This window comes from Salmo salar, chromosome 02 (assembly GCF_965601325.2).
Source record: "Salmo salar chromosome 02, fSalSal1, whole genome shotgun sequence".
NCBI classification, from domain to species: domain Eukaryota; kingdom Metazoa; phylum Chordata; class Actinopteri; order Salmoniformes; family Salmonidae; genus Salmo; species Salmo salar.
This window is the reverse complement of record NC_138292.1, coordinates 89303607-89325143: the sequence shown is the minus strand read 5'-3', so window position 1 is coordinate 89325143 and position 21537 is coordinate 89303607. Positions and strand designations below refer to the sequence as shown.

The window sequence follows — 21537 nt, the reverse complement described above, 5'->3', positions numbered from 1 at the left end:
TCAGACCCTGCCAGTGTGCCAGGTGGACATTGGCTTTGATTCAGACCCTGCCAGTGTGCCAGGTGGACATTGGGTTTGATTCAGACCCTGCCAGTGTGCCAGGTGGACATTGGGTTTGATTCAGACCCTGCCAGTGTGCCAGGTGGACATTGGGTTTGATTCAGACCCTGTCAGTGTGCCAGGTGGACATTGGGTTTGATTCAAACCCTGCCAGTGTGCCAGGTGGACATTGGGTTTGATTCAGACCCTGTCAGTGTACCAGGTGGACATTGGCTTTGATTCAGACCCTGCCAGGTGGACATTGGGTTTGATCCAGACCCTGTCAGTGTACCAGGTGGACATTGGGTGTGATTCAGACCCTGCCAGCATGGCCAGAATTGTGTTCCTAGGTCAGTAACTTAACCACAGAACCACCCCAGACCTTTCAATCATGCATGACTAAAAACACCTAAGTATTAGATTTACTGCCATGGTCTAGTTTGTCATCGCCTTAGACACCATTCACAATGCTGGCAAAGGTACGAGTAAAACATGACATATTTTTTCCTAACCATTCACAATGCTGGCAAATGTCCGAGTAAAACATGAAATATTATTTCCTAATTGTAAAAAATTCCCCACTCCTTTAAATAAAAATATTACAATTCATTTCAGACTCAAATATGTCATTTTAAATAGCTCAATTAAATCCAGCTGGGCCTTTTTAACACAGACAGTTGTTCCTGCTGTAGATGTTATGCCTTTGTACAGATCTAGGATCAGTTCTCCTCCACAATGCATATACAGTACAGGTCAATTGTTTGGACACACCTCCAAATTCAATGTTATTTATTTTGTAACCCTCTCACCAGGCTCGAATATGACTCTCACAATATTAACTTATGCAGAGTATCTCAGCAGCATGGGATGTTAGGTGAGAAGGACATCTCCAATAAGAATTCCTATTGTAAACTATCTAGGGTTATGACAATAGGGTATTAACTTCAGATTAAATGATTATAGGTTTCTGTTATTGAATCAGGATAGACCATCCCATGCATTAAATTAAATTGAAACAATCAATGACTCCACCAAGGCAATATACATAACGTTCCATTTGTGTATTAAAACATCAAACACATTTTCAGACACAACAAAATAAATAAAAAAATAATAAACCCCAATGAGTCCAAATTATTTCAAGTTTGCTTAAATAAACCGTTGGCGCGCGTTGGAGCTAAAAAAAATGACGACACCCAAAAATATCCTGAAGCACCTCACGTTGCGGTTACTCACTACTTGGTAGATATTCCCTCAGCGAAGTATGGCAGTTCCATGCAGGTTTCCTCACAAAGTCCAAGGCAAGCACAGCTACCCATGCAGACAGTACTCCTTAGCCGTAACCGATATCCCCATGGGAACACGAACTAGCTTCCCAAGCAATTATCTCCCGGTGTCACACGATGCTAGGCTAACCTCAATGCTGGCAAATACCTCCACGACGAGACGGTAGCTTCAGTCTTTACGAAGTTTTAACTAAATTATAACTCTTTTATAAAATATGTATTTCCCTTCATGTCTTAGTAGGTATGGGTTTTGTACTAGTTCTGTCGTCTTCTTTTATAATTTCTTTACCAACCGTCCTAGGGTAAAACGTCCATCCTTTCATCAACGTCTTTTTCCCTCTCTTTTTCCCAGGCCTCCCGTTAACCAGGTCAACTCCCATTGGCCACAACTTAACAAGCGACCTTATTGGTCAAAACTTAAAATTCAAAGTAAAACAAACTATTCACTTATACATTAAATAAATATTTCTTCAAAAGCATAATGCATTAACAACATTACAGTTTAGGAGCAATTCAATCATCTTTTAAATATATAACCAATTAATTATAACAAATAAACTCAATACCTGGTTCAAACAAGGGTATTACACTTTATTTTAACTATTATCTACATTGTAGAATAATAGTGAAGACATCAAAACTATGAAATAACTCACATGGAATCATGTAGTAACCCAAAAAAGTGTTAAACAAATCAAAATATATTCTATATTTTATATTCTCCAAGTTTATCATTTTAAAAGGCTAATTGATCATTAGAAAACCCTTTTGCAATTATGTTAGCACAGCTGAAAACTGTTGTTCTGATTAAAGAAGCAATAAAACTGTCCTTCTTTAAACTAGTTGAGTATCTGGAGCATCAGCATTTGTGGGTTCGATTACACGCTCAAAATGGCCAGAAACAAATAACTTTCTTTTGAAAAACGTTAGTCTATTCTTTTTCTGAGAAATGAAGGCTATTCCATGCGAGAAATTGGAAAGAAACTGAAGATCTCGTACAAAGCTATGTACTACTCCCTTCACAGAACAGCGCAAACTGGCTCTAACCAGAATAGAAGTAGGCCCCAGTGCACAACTGAGCAAGAGGACAAGTACGTTAGTGTCTAATTTGAGAAACAGACGCCTCACAAGTTTTCAACTGGAAGCTTTATCAAATAGTACCCGCAAAACATCAGTCTCAATGTCAACAGTGAAGAGGCGACTCCGGGATGTTGGCCTTCTAGGCAGAGTTGCAAAGAAAAATCCATATCTCAGACCGTTTAAAAAGAAAGAAAAGATTAAGATGGGCAAAATAACACAGACATTGGGCAGAGGAAGATTGGAAAAAAGTGTTATGGACAGACGAATCTAAGTTTGAGGTGTTCGGATCACAAACAAGAACATTTGTGAGATGCAGAAAAAATGAAAAGATACTGGAGGAGTGCTTGACGCCTTCTGTCATCATGGTGGAAGCAATGTGATGGTCTGGGGGTGCTTTGGTGGTGGTAAAGTGGGAGATTTGTACAGGGTAAAAGGGATCTTGAAGGAGGAAGGCTATCACTCCATTTTGCAACGCCATGCCATACCCTGTGGACTGTGCTTAATTGGAGCCAATTTCCTCCTACAACAGGACAATGACCCAAAGCACAGCTCCAAACTATGCAAGAACTATTTAGGGAAGAAGCAGTCAGCTGGTATTCTGTCTATAATGGAGTGGTCAGCACAGTCACTGGATCTCAACCCTATTGAGCTGTTGTGGGAGCAGCTTGAACGTATGATACGTAAGAAGTGCCCATCAATCCAATCCAATTTGTGGGAGTTGCTTCAGGAAGCATGGGGTGAAATCTCTTCAGATTACCTCAACAAATTGACAACTAGAATGCCAAAAGGTCTGCAAGGCTGTAATTGCTTTAAATGGAGGATTCTTTGACGAAAGCAAAGTCTGAAGGACACAATTATTATTCCAATTATAAATCATTATTTATAACCTTGTCAACATCTTGACTATATTTCCTATTCATTTTGCAACTAATTTCATGTATGTTTTCATGGAAAACAAGGACATTTCTAATTGAGCCCAAACTTTTGAACAGTAATGTAGGTTCAACAGGTTTGAGCAACATAGAATTTAGAACAGTCACATTATTATAGATGACATCCCACACCATAGCAGCATAGCCTTTATGTCATTATTATAGATGACATCCCACACCGTAGCAGCATAGCCTTTATGTCATTATTATAGATGACATCCCACACCGTAGCTGCATAGCCTTTATGTCATTATTATAGATGACATCCCACACCGTAGCAGCATAGCCTTTATGTCATTATTATAGATGACATCCCACACCGTAGCAGCATAGCCTTTATGTCATTATTATAGATGACATCCCACACCGTAGCAGCATAGCCTTTATGTCATTATTATAGATTACATCCCACACCGTAGCTGCATAGCCTTTATGTCATTATTATAGATGACATCCCACACCGTAGCAGCATAGCCTTTATGTCATTATTATAGATGACATCCCACACCGTAGCAGCATAGCCTTTATGTCATTATTATAGATGACATCCCACTCCGTAGCAGCATAGCCTTTATGTCATTATTATAGATGACGTCCCACACCGTAGCAGCATAGCCTTTATGTCATTATTATAGATGACATCCCACACCGTAGCAGCATAGCCTTTATGTCATCTACTAAACCACTGGTCGTGTTCGAGAGAATCAAATCCATGCTGCATTGTGGGTGACTGATGACTGATTTATGAATAATAATGAGTAGTTATTTATGATGTAAGGTGATTTGTAGATCAGTCAGTCTGCAGTCGCCTGCAGTGTTGAACAAGCCCAATACCAAACCAATCAGGTGGTTGTTTGATGAAATGAAGCTTCAGATGTCATTGATGCAGTGATACAGGCTTCGGTACACTGCTTTGAAGTTTACAGTTTAGCGATTTGGACGCAGGCCTCATTGCTCCGGTATCAAAAGTAACATCCCTACTGACAACAAGGCACCAGAGCCTACCGTGCTAATGCGTTCCCACTAGATAACACAACCACACAGTATATGAAAGCATGAGGTGTGGCTAACTTTTGCAAGCTTGAGCTAGATACCGAGCTAGCATACAAACTCGGTAGCACATAGTGAATTGTGTGTAGTGTCTTGTTTTGGATGCTTTGTACAAAATAATAAAATGCAGAACTACAGGATATTTCTTAACGTAGCTCTTTGTTAGCTAGCTACAAATGGCATGTTCACCTATCTCCAACCATGATCAACTGACCATGACCTAACCATCTGGGTGGTCTTAACCAATCATATCACAGTATGATACGGCGGTAAAATGCATCCAATTATAATTCAGTATGTTTACACATATGAATATTATACCCTCTTTCTCTGTCCAGCAGATCTCTTCTTTAGCAGGAGGAGAGTAGCTTAGTGACCTCATGGTCGGAGATGTTAGCTAGGCTAATGCTAACTTAACCAGCCCGCTAGCTGAATAATAACAACACCGTAAATATGAAATTAAATCGGATAACTAACTAGACGACAGAAGTGGGTTTAAAACACAGTGGCTAATAAACACGAAAGCGTCTAAAGAGCTTTGTTGGTTCGGCTATTTTGTCTAGTAAGCTACCGAGGTGGCTGACTAACTGTTGCTGCTGTTGAAAGAAGCGTTCCGTCCACTACATTATACGTCACACCAACAGCATTACCTTAAAGTCCCACATGATGTATTGTTACACCATGTAGGAGCAGTATAGACCTACAGTAGCTGGCTACTTATTTAGATGTTGTTTGACTGAATGAACCTGCCTTAAATGTGCTGTAGTAAACATTTTTTTAGTCGCACTAATCAATCAACACATTCAGGTCTTTGTATGTCTCAATATAATAGTATTATTTAATTAAATCCATGTAAAATAATCTTTGTCTGAAAATAAAATCTGATCCTCAACTGCGTCCAGTCAGCAGACGGCGATGTGCGTCTTTCAGGCGATGCTGCCAGCGTGACGTATAATCTAGTCGACGGTTCTTCATAAACAGCTCGTCAACCACCTCGGTAGCTTGCTAGCCAACATAGCCGAAAGATTCAAGCTATTTATACGCTTTCGGTCTATATTAGCTACTGTGTTTTAGACAAACTTCTGTCGTATCTACTTGTTAACCTATTTAATTTAATATTACGTTATTTTTTATTAGTCAGCTATAGTAGCTGGCTGGTTAAGTTAGCATTAGTGTAGTCGCTAATGATAGCTAGCTAGCTAACATCCCCGAACATGAGCTCCCTAAACTACTCCCCTCCTGTTAAAGACGAGGAGGTCTGCTGGACGGAGAAAGAAGCTCTGGGGCTGAACATTGTCGTGAAAGAGGAGAAGGAAGAGGAGGATGTTACAGTAAAACAAGAAGTAGAGGGTGAGGCTGTTACAGTGAAAGAAGAAGAGAAAGACGTTTCAGTGAAAGAAGAGGAAGACGCGTTCAGAGTGAAAGAGGAGGAGGATGTTACTGTAAAAGAAGAAGTAGAGGGTGAGGCTGTTACAGTGAAAGAAGAAGAGAAAGACGTTTCAGTTAAACAAGAGGAAGAAGAAGAGGATGGTGCTGTTTTTGGAGTGAAGAAGGAAGGGGAGATTACTGTCACATTGAAAGATGAAGAGGTGGAGATAGGAGATCTGATTAACACCAGTAAGTACCACCTTCAATTTGTTTTTAACTTTGGATATTCGGAGTTGGCTCGTCAATACCTCTTCAACGGAGGGCCCTGGGATGATAACTGATATGTCTAGAATCAGACGACGTAGAGAACAAGCTACCCCTTGTTTTCTCCGTTCCGTTTCCGAAAAGTGACTTAACATATATATTTGAGAAGGGTCTATCTGCTGACCGCAGACTGCGGGGCACGGCATGTAGTGATGAATATGCATAGCGATCTGGAGACAACTCCTATAGTGTTTTTATCAAAGTTGTCGGTATGTCACGTGTCCACATAACAATTTAAGAATTACGAAACTTCTGTTGGATCAAGTAAACCTCACGTAGCAAATAAGCCATTCATTTTGTTTTTGACCAAATTCAACACTTTCCACATTGGGTTGATAATTGTTTCCACTTGGATACAACCTACTGTAACCTACTGGCATGACCTAGAGAGTTACAACCTACTGTAACCTACTGGCATGTCCTACAGAGATACAACCTACTGTAGCCTACTGGCCTGACCTAGAGAGATACAACCTACTGTAACCTCCTGGCATGACCTAGAGAGTTACAACCTACTGTAACCTACTGGCATGACCTAGAGAGATACAACCTACTCTAACCTACTGGCATGACCTAGAGAGTTACAACCTACTCTAACCTACTGGCATGACCTAGAGAGTTACAACCTACTGTAGCCTACTGGCATGACCTAGAGAGATACAACCTACTGTAACCTACTGACATGACCTAGAGAGATACAACCTACTGTAACCTACTGGCATGACCTAGAGAGTTACAACCTACTGTAACCTACTGGCATGACCTAGAGAGTTACAACCTACTGTAACCTACTGGCATGACCTAGAGAGTTACAACCTACTTTAACCTACTGGCATGACCTAGAGAGTTACAACCTACTTTAACCTACTGGCATGACCTAGAGAGTTACAACCTACTTTAACCTACTGGCATGACCTAGAGGGATACAACCTACTGTAGCCTACTAGCATGACCTAGAGAGATACAACCTACTGTAACCTACTCGCATGACCTAGAGAGTTACAACCTACTTTAACCTACTGGCATGACCTAGAGGGATACAACCTACTTTAGCCTACTGGCATGACCTAGAGAGATACAACCTACTGTAGGCTACTGGCATGACCTAGAGAGATACAACCTACTGTAACCTACTGGCATGACCTAGAGAGATACAACCTACTGTAACCTACTGGCATGACCTAGAGAGATACAACCACTGGTAAACTTTTTTCACACTTTTATGGGGTATTGTGATGTCATTGTGAGGTATTGTCTGAAATGCATGTTGTTGTATGTTCTAGGGCTGTCCCAGATATTTAAAAAAATTGTATTTTCTTTCAACCAATTGATTGGTTGAAATGTTATGACGTGTATTTTTTCATAGACACACCCCATGTGTTTAATAAAATCAACTGTATGTGTGGAACTTGAACTGATGCTTCAAGCGTTTCATTAAATAATTAATACACACAGATGACTTGAGGAAGCCAGAGATCAATATAACCAGAAGAAAATAACCAATTCCCCACCTGCTGCTGGCCTTCGTTAATTCTGACGTTATGCTCCTGAAGTTTCCGGTAAAATAGGCAAACATTTTCCATTTCCGTTTGAAGTACCAATTTATCTGACCATTTCCACCGATCTGCGTGCCAGATATCCTCTCTAGGCTAGGCGGGACGAATTCGTCCCACCTACGTAACAGCCACTGCTATCCTGTGGCGCGATTTTCAAAACCTTAAAAATCGTATTACTTCAATTTCTCAAACATATGACTATTTTACAGCCATTTAAAGACAAGACTCTCGTTAATCTAACCACACTGTCCGATTTCAAAAAGGCTTTACAACGAAAGCAAAACATTAGATTATGTCAGCAGAGTACCAAGCCAGAAATAATCAGACACCCATTTTTCAAGCCAGCATATAATGTCACCAAAACCCAGAAGACAGCTAAATGCAGCACTCACCTTTGATGATCTTCATCAGATGACAACCCTAGGACATTATGTTATACAATACATGCATGTTTTGTTCAATCAAGTTCATATTTATATCAAAAACCAGCTTTTTACATTAGCATGTGACGTTCAGAACTAGCATACCCCCCGCAAACTTCCGGGGAATTCGCTAACATTTTACTAAATTACTCACGATAAACGTTCACAAAAAGCATAACAATTATTTTAAGAATTATAGATACAGACCTCCTCTATGCACTCGATATGTCCGATTTTAAAATAGCTTTTTGGTGAAAGCACATTTTGCAATATTCTAAGTACATCACGGGCTCGCTATTTAGACACCCGGCAAGTTTAGCACTCACCATAATCATATTTACTATTATAAAAGTTTGATTACCTTTTGTTGTCTTCGTCAGAATACACACCCAGGACTGCTACTTCAATAACAAATGTTGGTTTGGTCCAAAATAATCCATCGTTATATCCGAATAGCGGCGTTTTGTTCGTGCGTTCCAGACACTATCCGAAATAGTAAAGAAGTGTCGCGCGCATGGCGCAATTCGTGACAATAAAATTCTAAGTATTCCATTACCGTACTTCGAAGCATGTCAACCGCTGTTTAAAATCAATTTTTACGACATTTTTCTCGTAGAAAAGCGATAATATTCCGACAGGGAATCTCCTTTTCGGCAAACAGAGGAAAAAATCCCAAAGGCGGGGGCGGTCGGGGTCACGCGCATAAGCCAGTGTCCCTTGATCGGCCACTTGAGAAAGGCGATAATGTGTTTCAGCCTGGGGCTGGAATGACGACATTCTGTTTTTTCCCGGGCTCTGAGAGCCTATGGAAGACGTGGGAAGTGTCACGTTAGAGCAGAGATCCTTAGTAAATGATAGAGATGGAAAACAAGTTCAAGAAATGGTCAGACAGGCCACTTCCTGTAAAGGAATCTCTCAGGTTTTGACCTGCCATTTGAGTTCTGTTATACTCACAGACACCATTCAAACAGTTTTAGAAAATGTAGGGTGTTTTCTATCCATATGTAATAAGTATATGCATATTCTAGTTACTGGGTAGGAGTGGTAACCAGATTAAATCGGGTATGTTTTTTATCCAGCCGTGTCAATACTGCCCCCTAGCCCTAACAGGATATGAACGAGTTACAACACCTGTTTGGCCCCGCCACTTCCTGGGTCAGTGAAGTGAGGTGTTACATTTAAGGAATAAATCCAAGCCTCACGCTCATCACCTGTGGAACGCGGGGCTTCCAGCGAGGCGTGAATTTAATAGTATGTTGTACCTAGTTTCCCTCCTTCAGGGAACAGTAGTTATAGTCATAACGTTAAGCTTGTCATATGATAAACTTAACCTGTTGGGTCTAGGGGGCAGCATTTGCACGTCTGGATAAAAAAAATGTACCCGATTTAATCTGGTTACTAATCCTACCCAGTAACTAGAATATGCATATACTTATTATATATGGATAGAAAACACTCTAAAGTTTCCAAAACTGTTTGAATGGTGTCTGTGAGTATAACAGAACTCATTTGGCAGGCAAAACCCTGAGACATTTTCTGACAGGAAGTGGATACCTGATGTGTTGTATTGACTTTAAACCTATCCCATTGAAAAACACAGGGGTTTAGGAATATTTTGGCACTTCCTATTGCTTCCACTAGATGTCACCAGCCTTTACAAAGTGTTTTGAGTCTTCTGGAGGGAGATCTGACCGAACAAGAGCCATGGAACGGTGATGTCCCATTAGACACCTGGCGCGCTACTTCATGTTGGGTACCCTCGTTCCAATACGTTATAAAAGGCTATGCATTCGTCCACCTTGAATATTATTCATGTTCTGGTTAAAAAAGGCCCTAATGATTTATGCTATACAACGTTTGACATGTTTGAACGAACGGAAATATATTTTTTCCCCTCGTTCATGACGAGAAGTCCGGCTGGCTTACATCATGTGCTAACGAGACGGAGATTTTTGGACATAAATGATGAGCTTTTTTGAACAAAACTACATTCGTTATGGACCTGTGATACCTGGAAGTGACATCTGATGAAGAGAATCAAAGGTAATGGATTATTTACATAGTATTTTCGATTTTAGATCTCGCCAACATGACGTCTAGTCTGTATCGCAACGCGTACTTTTCTGGGCACAGTGCTCAGATTATTGCAAAGTGTGATTTCCCAGTAAGGTTATTTTTAAATCTGGCAAGTTGATTGCGTTCAAAAGATGTAAATCTATAATTCTTTAAATGACAATATAATATTTTACCAATGTTTTCTAATTTTAATTATTTAATTTGTGACGCTGACTTGACTGCCGGTTATTGGAGGGAAACGATTTCCTCAACATCAATGCCATAGTAAAACGCTGTTTTTGTATATAAATATGAACTTGATAGAACTAAAAATGCATGCATTGTCTAACATAATGTCCTAGGAGTGTCATCTGATGGAGATTGTAAAAGGTTAGTGTATCATTTTAGCTGGTTTTATGGTTTTGGTGACCCTGTCTTTGACTTGACAAAACATTACACACAACTCTTGTAAATGTACTGTCCTAACATACTCTAAATTTATGCTTTCGCCGTAAAACCTTTTTGAAATCGTAAAACGTGGTTAGATTAAGGAGATGTTTATCTTTCAAATGGTGTAACATAGTTGTATTTTTGAAAAATTTGAATTTTGACATTTATTTGGATTCAAATTTGCCGCTCTTGAAATGCACCTGCTGTTGATGGAGTGCACCACAGGTGGCACGCTAGCGTCCCACCTAGCCCCAAGAGGTTAAATACTGGATCTTGCTGTCGGACAGATTTTTGTATTCAGGTCTCTGAAATGCACTCTAACTACGTAACATTTAGTGTCTCCTTATATTACGCTGGGAAAACAGTTTTCATGGGCACAGAAATCCTAAATCATTTCAGAGTTTGCTTAATCCAATGGTTCTAACCAAGAGTCACCTTAACTTTATTGACAACACCCAAATGGATACTGTCATTAACGTGGTTCTTCAATAATTACACATAATACTGTAGCTGTTTAGTTAGTCACGTGTTCAACCTTCCCAAGTTCTCTCACGTCACCCCGCTCCTCCGCTCTCTCCACTGGCTTCCAGTTGAAGCTCGCATCCGCTACAAGACCATGGTGATTGCCTACGGAGCTGTGAAGGGAACGGCACCTCCATACCTTCAGGCTCTGATCAGGCCCTACACCCAAACAAGGGCACTGCGTTCATCCACCTCTGGCCTGCTGGCCCCCCTACCTCTGAGGAAGCACAGTTCCCGCTCAGCCCAGTCAAAACTGTTCGCTGCTCTGACACCCCAATGGCGGAACAAGCTCCCTCACGACGCCAGGACAGCGGAGTCAATCACCACCTTCCGGAGACACCTGAAACCCCACCTCTTTAAGGAATACCTAGGATAGGATAAAGTAATCCTTCTAACCCCCCCCCCCCCTTAAAAGATTTAGATGCACTATTGTAAAGTGGTTGTTCCACTGGATATCATAAGGTGAATGCACCAATTTGTAAGTCGCTCTGGATAAGAGCGTCTGCTAAACGACTTAAATGTAATGTAACTATCATCAGCTGATCCAGGAAATCATTTCCGCATGCCAGTCAAATGTGCTTCTTCATTCATTACACCGGTAAAGACAGTTATGCCGTGCTCCATGTTGGATCCAATATCTCAAACAAATTGATGTTTATAATGTGTTATTGTCTACTTGATTTACAGTAGGGTCTCATTAGTCTGTCTGGACACAGAGATACTTAGCTCATAATGTGTTGAGAACTGTTCCTTGATGGATAGTCTATTGCACAACACACAGAGATATTTTCTTTTATTCAGGACATTTAGAATGACAACACATTACAGAGTAGCCTAGTGGGATTATTCACAAAATGATCTGGTGATCAGGTTATGAAATGTCATGACAAAGACATTTTAGTTTCCATGTTTCACCTGAAATATTAAATGATTTATAGTCCTAGGTCTATGTTGTTGTTAGGTGAAGTTATGGGTCCTACAGTAGGTCTATGTTATTGTTAGGTGATGTTATGGGTCCTACAGTAGGTCTATGTTATTGTTAGGTGATGTTATGGGTCCTACAGTAGGTCTATGTTATTGTTAGGTGAAGTTATGGGCCAATTTCTTAAACAATTAGTGTTCAAACCCTCATTGTCAGGCTGATGGCAAAACTAACCAAAGCATTTTTCTAGTTGAAGTGTTTTTTTTAAGTATAAAGCATTTGATTTGGGACAATAACACAAACATATTAAGCAGGTGATTCAAGCGAGCCTTACAATTATAATCCAAAAGTAATGTGAAATGCACTCATAAGCAACCTGGAAATGGAGGCTATTTTTGCTGTCAGACTATGAGAACTCCCCTGAGTTTTCCCCCACGGTGGTGAATTAGTGAACAGACACAGCTTAATGTGAGTTTCCTTGAGTAGCACTCCTGATCTTTCGCTGTAATATTCAGAATACATTGTGAGAAACTAAAATCTTTGCTCATCATTTTTTGCTCCAGGCAGATATACTACATCCATATCTAGCGGTTTCCTCATTTGCAGGGAGGTGTTTCTGCAATCAAATTGTGTGTGCTTTGCCCTCGTGCTGCAATTTTAGCAAACACAGAAAGGAGCCTATATTGGAGACCAAAAGTCGTCTGGCACACTGCTTAGGATTTCAACAACTTTAATAACTTATTTCTAGTTACTACTAATGTGAAAACAAGACAAAATATGATTGTTGGTAAGTTGACTGTCTTAATGGTCAAATATTTTAACAGAAGTCAATCGTTGTACAAGTTCATGGGTATGATCTGGGCATCACCTTTTACCTCAAATAAACAATGGATTTCTGCTGTTGTGGGCCTTTAAATCGGGTACGTTTTTTATCCAGATGTGAAAATACTGCCCCCTACCCTAGAGAGGTTAATGAATTGTTATATATTTTGTCAACGTTTATGATGAGTATTTCTGTAAATTGATGTGCCCATTTTCTGAACGTCATGCACCAATGTAAAATGTTTTTTTTTTAATATAAATATGAACCTGATAGAACAACAAATGAATGTATTGTCTAACATAATGTCCTAGGAGTGTCATCTGATGAAGATCGTCAAAGGTTAGTGCATCATTTTAGCTGGTTTTCTGCTTTTGGACGGCTACCCTTGCTTGGAAAATGGCTGTGCTGTTGTTTATTTGCTGGGGTGGTAGCCTAACATAATCTAATGTTTTGCTTTCACCGTAAAGCCTTTTTGAAATCAGACAATGTGGTGTGATTAAGGAGAAGTGTGTGTATCTTTCAAATGGTGTAAAATAGTCGTATGTTTGAGAAATGTTAATTATAACATTTTTGATGTTTTGTATTTCGCGCCCTGCTATCCCATTGGCTGTTGGCTAGGGGTTCCGCCAGCGGAACGCCTAGAAGCAAGAGGTTAATCTGGTTATTACTACTGCCCAGAAACTAGAATATGCATATACTTGTTTGATTTGGATAGAAAACACCCTAAAGTTTCTAAAACTGTTTGAATGGTGTCTGTGAGTATAACAGAACTCATATGGCAGGCCAAAACCTGAGAAGATTCTGTACAGGAAGTGCCCTCTCTGACCATTTCTTGGCCTTCTATACCCTCTTTATCGAAAACAGAGGATCTCTGCTGTAACGTGACATTTTCTAAGGCTCCCATAGGCTCTCAGAAGGCGCCAGAATGTTGAATGATGCCTCTACAGTCCCTGGCTGAAAAACAGTAGCGCATTTGGATAGTGGTCGATCTGAGAACAATGAGACGAGCGTACGCGTGCACGTGAAGAGTCCATTTTACATTTTCAGTCTTTGAACGAAAAAGACGTCTCCCGGTCGGAATATTATCGCTATTTTCCGAGAAAAATCGCATAAAAATTGATTTTAAACAGCGTTTGACATGCTTCGAAGTACGGTAATGGAATATTTTGATTTTTTTTGTCACGACATGCGTTCGCGCGTCACCGTTCGGATAGTGTCTTAAACGCAAGAACAAAACAAAGGATATTTGAACATAACTATGGATTATTTTGAACCAAAACAACATTTGTGGATGAAGTAGAAGTCCTGGGAGTGCATTCTGATGAAGAACAGCAAAGGTAATCCAATTTTTCTTATAGTAATTCTGAGTTTAGTGAACGCCAAACTTGGTGGGTGTCAAATTAGCTAGCCCGTGATGCCGAGCTATCTACTCAGAATATTGCAAAATGTGCTTTTGTCGAAAAGCTATTTTAAAATTTGACACCGCGATTGCATAAAGGAGTTCTGTATCTATAATTCTTAAAATAATTGTTATGTTTTTTGTGATAGTTTATCGTGAGTAATTTAGTAAATTCACCAGAAGTTTTCGGTATGTTTGCTAGTTCTGAACGTCACATGCTAATGTAAAAAGCTGGTTTTTGATATAAATATGAACTTGATTGAACAAAACATGCATGTATTGTATAACATAATGTCCTAGGAGTGTGACATTATATGCTAGCTTGAAAAATGGGTGTCTGATTATTTCTGGCTGGGTACTCTCCTGACATAATCTAATATTTTGCTTTCGTTGTAAAGCCTTTTTGAAATCGGACAATGTGGTTAGATAAAGGAGCGTCTTGTCTTTAAAATGGTGTAAAATAGTCATATGTTTGAGAAATTGAAGTAATAGCATTTTTAAGGTATTTGAATATCGCGCCACTCGATTCCACTGGCTGTTGACTAGGTGGGACGATTTCGTCCCACATACCCTAGACAGGTTAAAGAATTATAGATAAACTACTCCTTTACGCAGCCGCTTTGTCAGATTTCAAAATAACTTTACGGAGAAAGCACATTGTTCAATATTCTGAGTACTGAGCCACGTCATCAATCCAAGCTATACAGTTAGCCGTCCAGCCACGGCATCCACAAAACTCTGAAATATGTTTAAAATATTTTCTTACCTTTGCTGATCTTCGGCTGAATGCACTCGGAAGGACTCCCACTTCCACAGAAATGTTAATTTGTTCGATAAAGTCCATCATTTATGTCTAAATAAATCTGTTTTGATGGCGCGTCCAGATCACCATTCCAAAATGCATGAAGTGCGTCTATCCACCGTCGACGAAAAGTTATAATGTTCCCTCAGCGTTTGTAGAAACATGTCAAACCATGTTCACAATCAATCTTTAGGGTGTTTTTAACGTAGAATTTCGATAATATTCCAGCCGGACAATAGCAGTTTCATTACAGAAGAAAAAGAAAAATGGCTAACCCTTTGTGAAAGCGCGCGAGGTAAGTCAGTGACCCCAGCGAGACCACTTACTGTTCCGGGTATTATTCAATCAAATTGCATTGTAGAAGCCTCAAACAAGGTTCTAATGACTGTTGACATCTAGTGGAAGCCTTAGGAAGTGCAAGTTGTAGTTTGGATAGAACATAATTTGAAATGACTACAACCCTGAGTGCCTACTTCCTGGCTGGATACCTCTCAGGTTTTTGCCTGCCATATGAGTTCTGTTATACTCACAGACATCATTCAAACAGTTTTAGAAACTTTAGAGTGTTTTCTATCCAAATCTACTAATAATATGTAAATATTTGACTCTGGACCCGAATAGTAGGCTGTTTAATTTGGGTACGTTTTTCATCCGGCCGTGAAAAGACTGCCCCCTATAGCGAACAGGTTAACCGTCTGTCTGACTTTGTCATTCACACAGGAGAGAGGCGGGACAGTCGTGGATCCTCTGGGGAGCCTCAACAACATCATGATGCTGACGAGGCAGAGAAGAGTCTCTCCAGATCAGAACTCCTCAAGAAACACCAGCAGAGACCCATAGGGAAGATATCTCACTGCTGCTCTGACTGTGGGAAGAGATTCACCTCATCAGGCATTAAAATTCATCAGAGAATCCACACAGGAGAGAAATCTTTTAGCTGTACTCAATGTGGGATGAGTTTTACTGACTCTAGCAGTCTGACTAAACACCAGAGAATACACACAGTAGATAAACCTTATAGCTGTAGTCAATGTGGGAAGAGTTTTGTAAAATCTAGAGATCTGACAGTGCACCAGAGAATACACACAGGAGAGAAACCTTATAGCTGTGGTCAATGTGAGAAAAGTTTTGGTCAATCTAGCCATCTGACAGTGCACCAGAGAAGACACACAGGAGAGAAACCTTATAGCTGTACTCAATGTGGGAAGAGTTTTGTTCAATCTAGCCAGCTCTCATTACACAAGAGAACACACACAGGAGAGAAACCTTATAGCTGTGATCAATGTGGGAAAAGCTTTACTAACTCTAGCAGTCTGACTCTACACCAGAGAATACACACAGGAGAAAAACCTTATAGCTGTGGTCAATGTGGGAAGAGTTTTGTTCAATTTGGCCAGCTGACTCGACACCAGAGAATACACACAGGAGAGAAATCGTATAGCTGTGATAAATGTGGGAAGAGTTTTACTAACTCTAGCAGTCTTACTAAACACCAGAGAATACACACAGGAGAAAAATCCTATAGCTGTGGTCAATGTGGGAAGAGTTTTGTTAAATCTACAGATCTGACAGTGCACCAGAGAATACACACAGGAGAGAAATCTTATAGCTGTGATCAATGTGGAAAGAGTTTTCCTGCATCTGGCAATCTGACTCGACACCAGAGAACACATACAGGAGAGAAAGCTTATAGCTGTGATCAATGTGGAAAGAGTTTTGCTGCGTCTGGCAATCTGACTAGACACCAGCGAGTACACACAGGAGAGAAACCATTCCACTGTTCAGATTGTGGAAAAAGATTCTCAACTTCACAGAATTTGAAGATGCACCAGAAAACACACACAGGAGATAAACCTTATAGCTGTGGTCAATGTGGGAAGAGCTTTATTACATCTAGCCATCTGACACGACACCAGAGAACACACACAGGAGATAAACCTTATAGCTGTGGTCAATGTGAAAAGAGTTTTACTGACTCTACCAGTCTGACTAAACACCAGAGAATACACACAGGAGATAAACCTTATAGCTGTGGTCAATGTGGGAAGAGTTATGTTTCATCTAGCGGTCTGACAGTACACCAGAGAACACACAGAGGAGAGAAATCTCTTAGCTGTGACCAGAGATAATCTGCTAAAAGATCTCTGATCAAATATCAGAAAATAGATGGAGTTGTTTCATGATATCAATGAATTAATGTCACAATGTAGAATGTTTTAACATTGTAGGAGTATTTTAATGATGTCACAATGTACAATAAACGTTTGTCCCCTGTTCTATTGATTTAAACATATGATATTGGCTTCAGGGGGAAAATCCAGGCTCTGAATATGAAGAGTTACTATTTATGTGATTTAACAAAAAGTGACTAACAAAAAAAGAGCTGTGTTACACTTACCACGTTGGTGACCCTCTTGAAGCAAAATGCAACACTTCAAAATGTAGCTAGCTGTTTTCTACAAATTGTCTTCTAACCAGGGATGTAAACATTATTCCCAGATTCCGTGTGGTTTGTGAGCTGTTAGTTTTATCAGGATGTTCAACCTCATCTCCCTCCTCTCGCACAAATGATTTTAGCATGATATTGATGAGTTATGACAAATAAGTGTTCCTTTGTTCAGCGACCCCCTACATTTAAATGCATCACTCCAAAATGTAGCTGACTGTCTTCTGCAGGTTGTCCTCTAACCAGTGAGGTAAAATATATCTCCCATTTCCATGTGTTTTGTTTAGTTGTGTTAGTTTCAACATCACCTACAACCTGATTTCCCCCCTAATCGATATCAGTGATTTATTGCTACTTGTCAAAACAACAGCGTTTTTGGTGCTAGTGCAGTTTATAAGGTGCTTGTTTAAATAAATACAAGTAATATGATTATTGTGGCAGATGTTTGTGTATATAGCACATTTTATGTTTCCGTTTTCAATTCATCCCAAACTGTTTCTGCATATTGGTTATTGATTTGGACACTTTAAAACTGTGTTTTGACACTGGGGCTATTTCATATTTACATTTCATGTAACATTTAGTAATGATAATTATTTATCCAACCAACTGACAATTTTTTGGTACAATTATATTGACATTGTTGCCCTGCTTTTAGAATATCAGGGTTTATTCTCAGATGTGCCAATCCAAATGTACTAGAGCATGACATTGGGGACTGGGCCTGATCCAACAACATGCCTATCTAGTGAACCCTGAAAAGATTTGTGTTTTGCGTTTAGCCAGTGCGTTGCCATGGATCACAATTTATTTTGACTGCACCTATTGGAGATGAGTTTTGTTTGTGCTCGTTCCAAGGGGATGAGAGTTCTAGAAGCTAGTGAGTTTTAGGATTCTATAGAAAGAAAAAGGAGGGAACGTTAGCACGTAGGACGCACTGATTGGTGTCAGCTCGTTAGTCAATATGTGTTACACCTGTGCTGGCTTGTCCATCTCGTTATGGTTGAATATTGCATCCAATTGTTAATATTTTAATCAATGGCATTTCCTTAGGGTGCTTATTAGTCTTTCAGTTGTTAGTCTTCTGTTTGTTGTGTACTAAATATTTCTGTTTATTTTGTTAATTTTCATTGTCTTTTATTTGTTTTTTCCTGTGAAGCATCCATGTCTATGTGCTGTGTAAATAAAGCTTGATTTAATTTGAACATATTGCAAAATAAATTAACCCAATGACTGACAATCAACAGACTTAATTTTTTATTTTATTTAACCTTTATTTAACTAGGCAAGTCAGTTAAGAACAATTCTTATTTACAATGATTTCCTACCAGGGAACAGTGGGTTAACTGCCTTGTTAAGGGGCAGGACAACATATTTTTACCTTGTCAGCTCTAACCACTAGGCTACCTGACGCCCTCTTGCATAACCAATGAACACGTATTTTAGTCCATCTTAGTATGAAAAACAGTATCAATTCAGTGTATCTTCCACTATGTCAAAACAGTATCACTTTTCAACCAACCCAGTGCATTTGTTGAAACTGAAAGGTTTTGAAATCAACAATACGTCAAAATCAGACATTTCATTCAGACCCTGCAGGGCTTAGATTAAGCCAGGACTTGATAAACTAGGACAATTAAATAGCTTTCCTGAACTTGGCTTAGTTAGTCAGAGACTAGAGTCCTGGAGTAAGGTAAGTAAGCCTAAATGAGAACACCTGGGTTAATCCTAATTAGGTGCAGTTTGAACACCTGGGTTAAGCCTGATTAGGTTCAGTATGAACACCTGGGTTAATCCTGATTAGGTTCAGTATGAACACCTGGGTTAAGCCTGATTTAGGTTCCGTATGAACACCTGGGTTAATCCTGATTAGGTTCCGTATGAACACCTGGGTTGAACCTGATTAGGTTCAGTATGAACACATGCTGTTGGTCTAGTGGTGCTCATTAAAACCCGGAATAGAAAACACCAATACTGGTGTGAATCTTGAGACGAAACAATGGCAGAGGCAAAAATAATTTGTTCCAAAAAACTTTTGTGTGCATGAAAAAACACTCCAAAACAAATGTTGTCAAACCATCCAGTTATTGAAGGGTAAAAACCACACTGCTGCTACTGAGCAGTAGAACAAGAGGGTTGGGCTGCAATTTGCACTGAATTCAATGGAAATGTAACCACATGAAGAGTACAACAACTAGAGATGAGATATCTGCATTATTATCAGGATTACAAGAAGAAACAACAACTTCAGGTGAGATATCTGCATTATTATCAGGATTACAACAAGAAACAACAACTAGAGGTGAGATATCTACATTATTATCAGGATTACAAGAAACAACAACTAGAGGTGAGATATCTGCATTATTATCAGGATTACAAGAAGAAACAACAACTAGAGGTGAGATATCTACATTATTATCAGGATTACAAGAAGAAACAACAACTAGAGGTGAGATATCTGCATTATTATCAGGATTACAAGAAGAAACAACAACTAGAGATGAGATATCTGCATTATTATCAGGATTACAAGAAGTAACAACAACTAGAGGTGAGATATCTGCATTATTATCAGGATTACAAGAAGAAACAACAACTAGAGGTGAGATATCTGCATTATTATCAGGATTACAAGAAGAAACAACAACTAGAGGTGAGATATCTGCATTATTATCAGGATTACAAGAAGAAACAACAACTAGAGATGAGATATCTGCATTATTATCAGGATTACAAGAAGAAACAACAACTAGAGGTGAGATATCTGCATTATTATCAGGATTACAACAAGAAACAACAACTAGAGGTGAGATATCTGCATTATTATCAGGATTACAAGAAGTAACAACAACTAGAGGTGAGATATCTGCATTATTATCAGGATTACAAGAAGAAACAACAGCTACATTTACATTTACGTCATTTAGCAGACGCTCTTATCCAGAGCGACTTACAAATTGGTGCATTCACCTTATGATATCCAGTGGAACAACCACTTTACAATAGTACATCTATATATATAATTTTTTTGGGGGGGGGGTTAGAAGGATTACTATATCCTATCCCAGGTATTCCTTAAAGAGGTGGGGTTTCAGGTGTCTACGGAAGGTGGTGATTGACTCCGCTGTCCTGGCGTCGTGAGGGAGCTTGTTCCACCATTGGGGTGCCAGGGCTAGAGGTGAGATATCTGCATTATTATCAGGATTACAAGAAGAAACAACAACTAGAGGTGAGATATCTGCATTATTATCAGGATTACAAGAAGAAACAACAACTAGAGGTGAGATATCTGCATTATTATCAGGATTACAAGAAGAAACAACAACTAGAGGTGAGATATCTGCATTATTATCAGGATTACAAGAAGAAACAACAACTAGAGGTGAGATATCTGCATTATTATCAGGATTACAAGAAGAAACAACAACTAGAGGTGAGATATCTGCATTATTATCAGGATTACAAGAAGAAACAACAACTAGAGGTGAGATATCTGCATTATTATCAGGATTACAAGAAGAAACAACTTCAGGGGAGATATTTGCATTATTATCAGGATTTCTCATATTCATATTTTTTTTACATCACTTTTATTATTAAAACCTGTTGGGGCTCGGGGGCAGTATTGAGACATTTTGAAAAAAATATGTGCCCATTTTTAACTGCCTCCTACACCAACTCAGAAGCTAGGATATGCATATTATTAACACATTCGGATAGAAAACACTCTGAATTTTCTAAAACAGTTTGAATGGTGTCTGTAAGTATAACAAAACTCATATTGCAGGCAAAAACCTGTGAAAAATAGATCCAAACAATGTTTGAATTTTGTGACTGTACTATTTAGTGTCATTGTTTTATAGATACCATAGTGAGAAAGGATTCATTTCGCAACACCTACGGCTTCCACTAGATGTCAACGATCTTTATAAAGTTGTTTGAAGCGTCTATGATAAACAGAGAGCAAATTAGAATCCAAGGAAGTTGACATGTCATCACTTCATTTTTTTGCGCCTGCGCATAAATCTGAGAAGCGTGAGTTTGTCATCATTGTTTAT

The 21537-nt window shown here is 39.3% G+C and overlaps 1 protein-coding gene across 1 annotated transcript; it reads left to right on the top strand.

The window, feature by feature from the left end:
* Positions 1 to 5372: 5372 nt before the first annotated feature.
* On the top strand, positions 5373 to 18681 carry LOC106595862 (uncharacterized). Its single transcript, XM_045713473.2, has 2 exons — positions 5373 to 6004; positions 15751 to 18681. The coding sequence occupies exons 1-2, from the start codon at positions 5602 to 5604 to the stop codon at positions 17157 to 17159; spliced, it is 1812 nt and encodes a 603-aa protein (XP_045569429.2). The 5' UTR covers positions 5373 to 5601; the 3' UTR covers positions 17160 to 18681.
* Positions 18682 to 21537: the final 2856 nt, after the last annotated feature.

Excerpts from the sequence above, each read along its gene's own strand:
- LOC106595862 (XM_045713473.2), top strand. The coding sequence starts at position 5,602 with ATGAGCTCCCTAAACTACTCCCCTCCTGTTAAAGACGAGGAGGTCTGC. Across the intron at positions 6,005-15,750 it reads AGGAGATCTGATTAACACCA|GAGAGAGGCGGGACAGTCGT; the intron begins GTAAGTACCACC and ends TCATTCACACAG.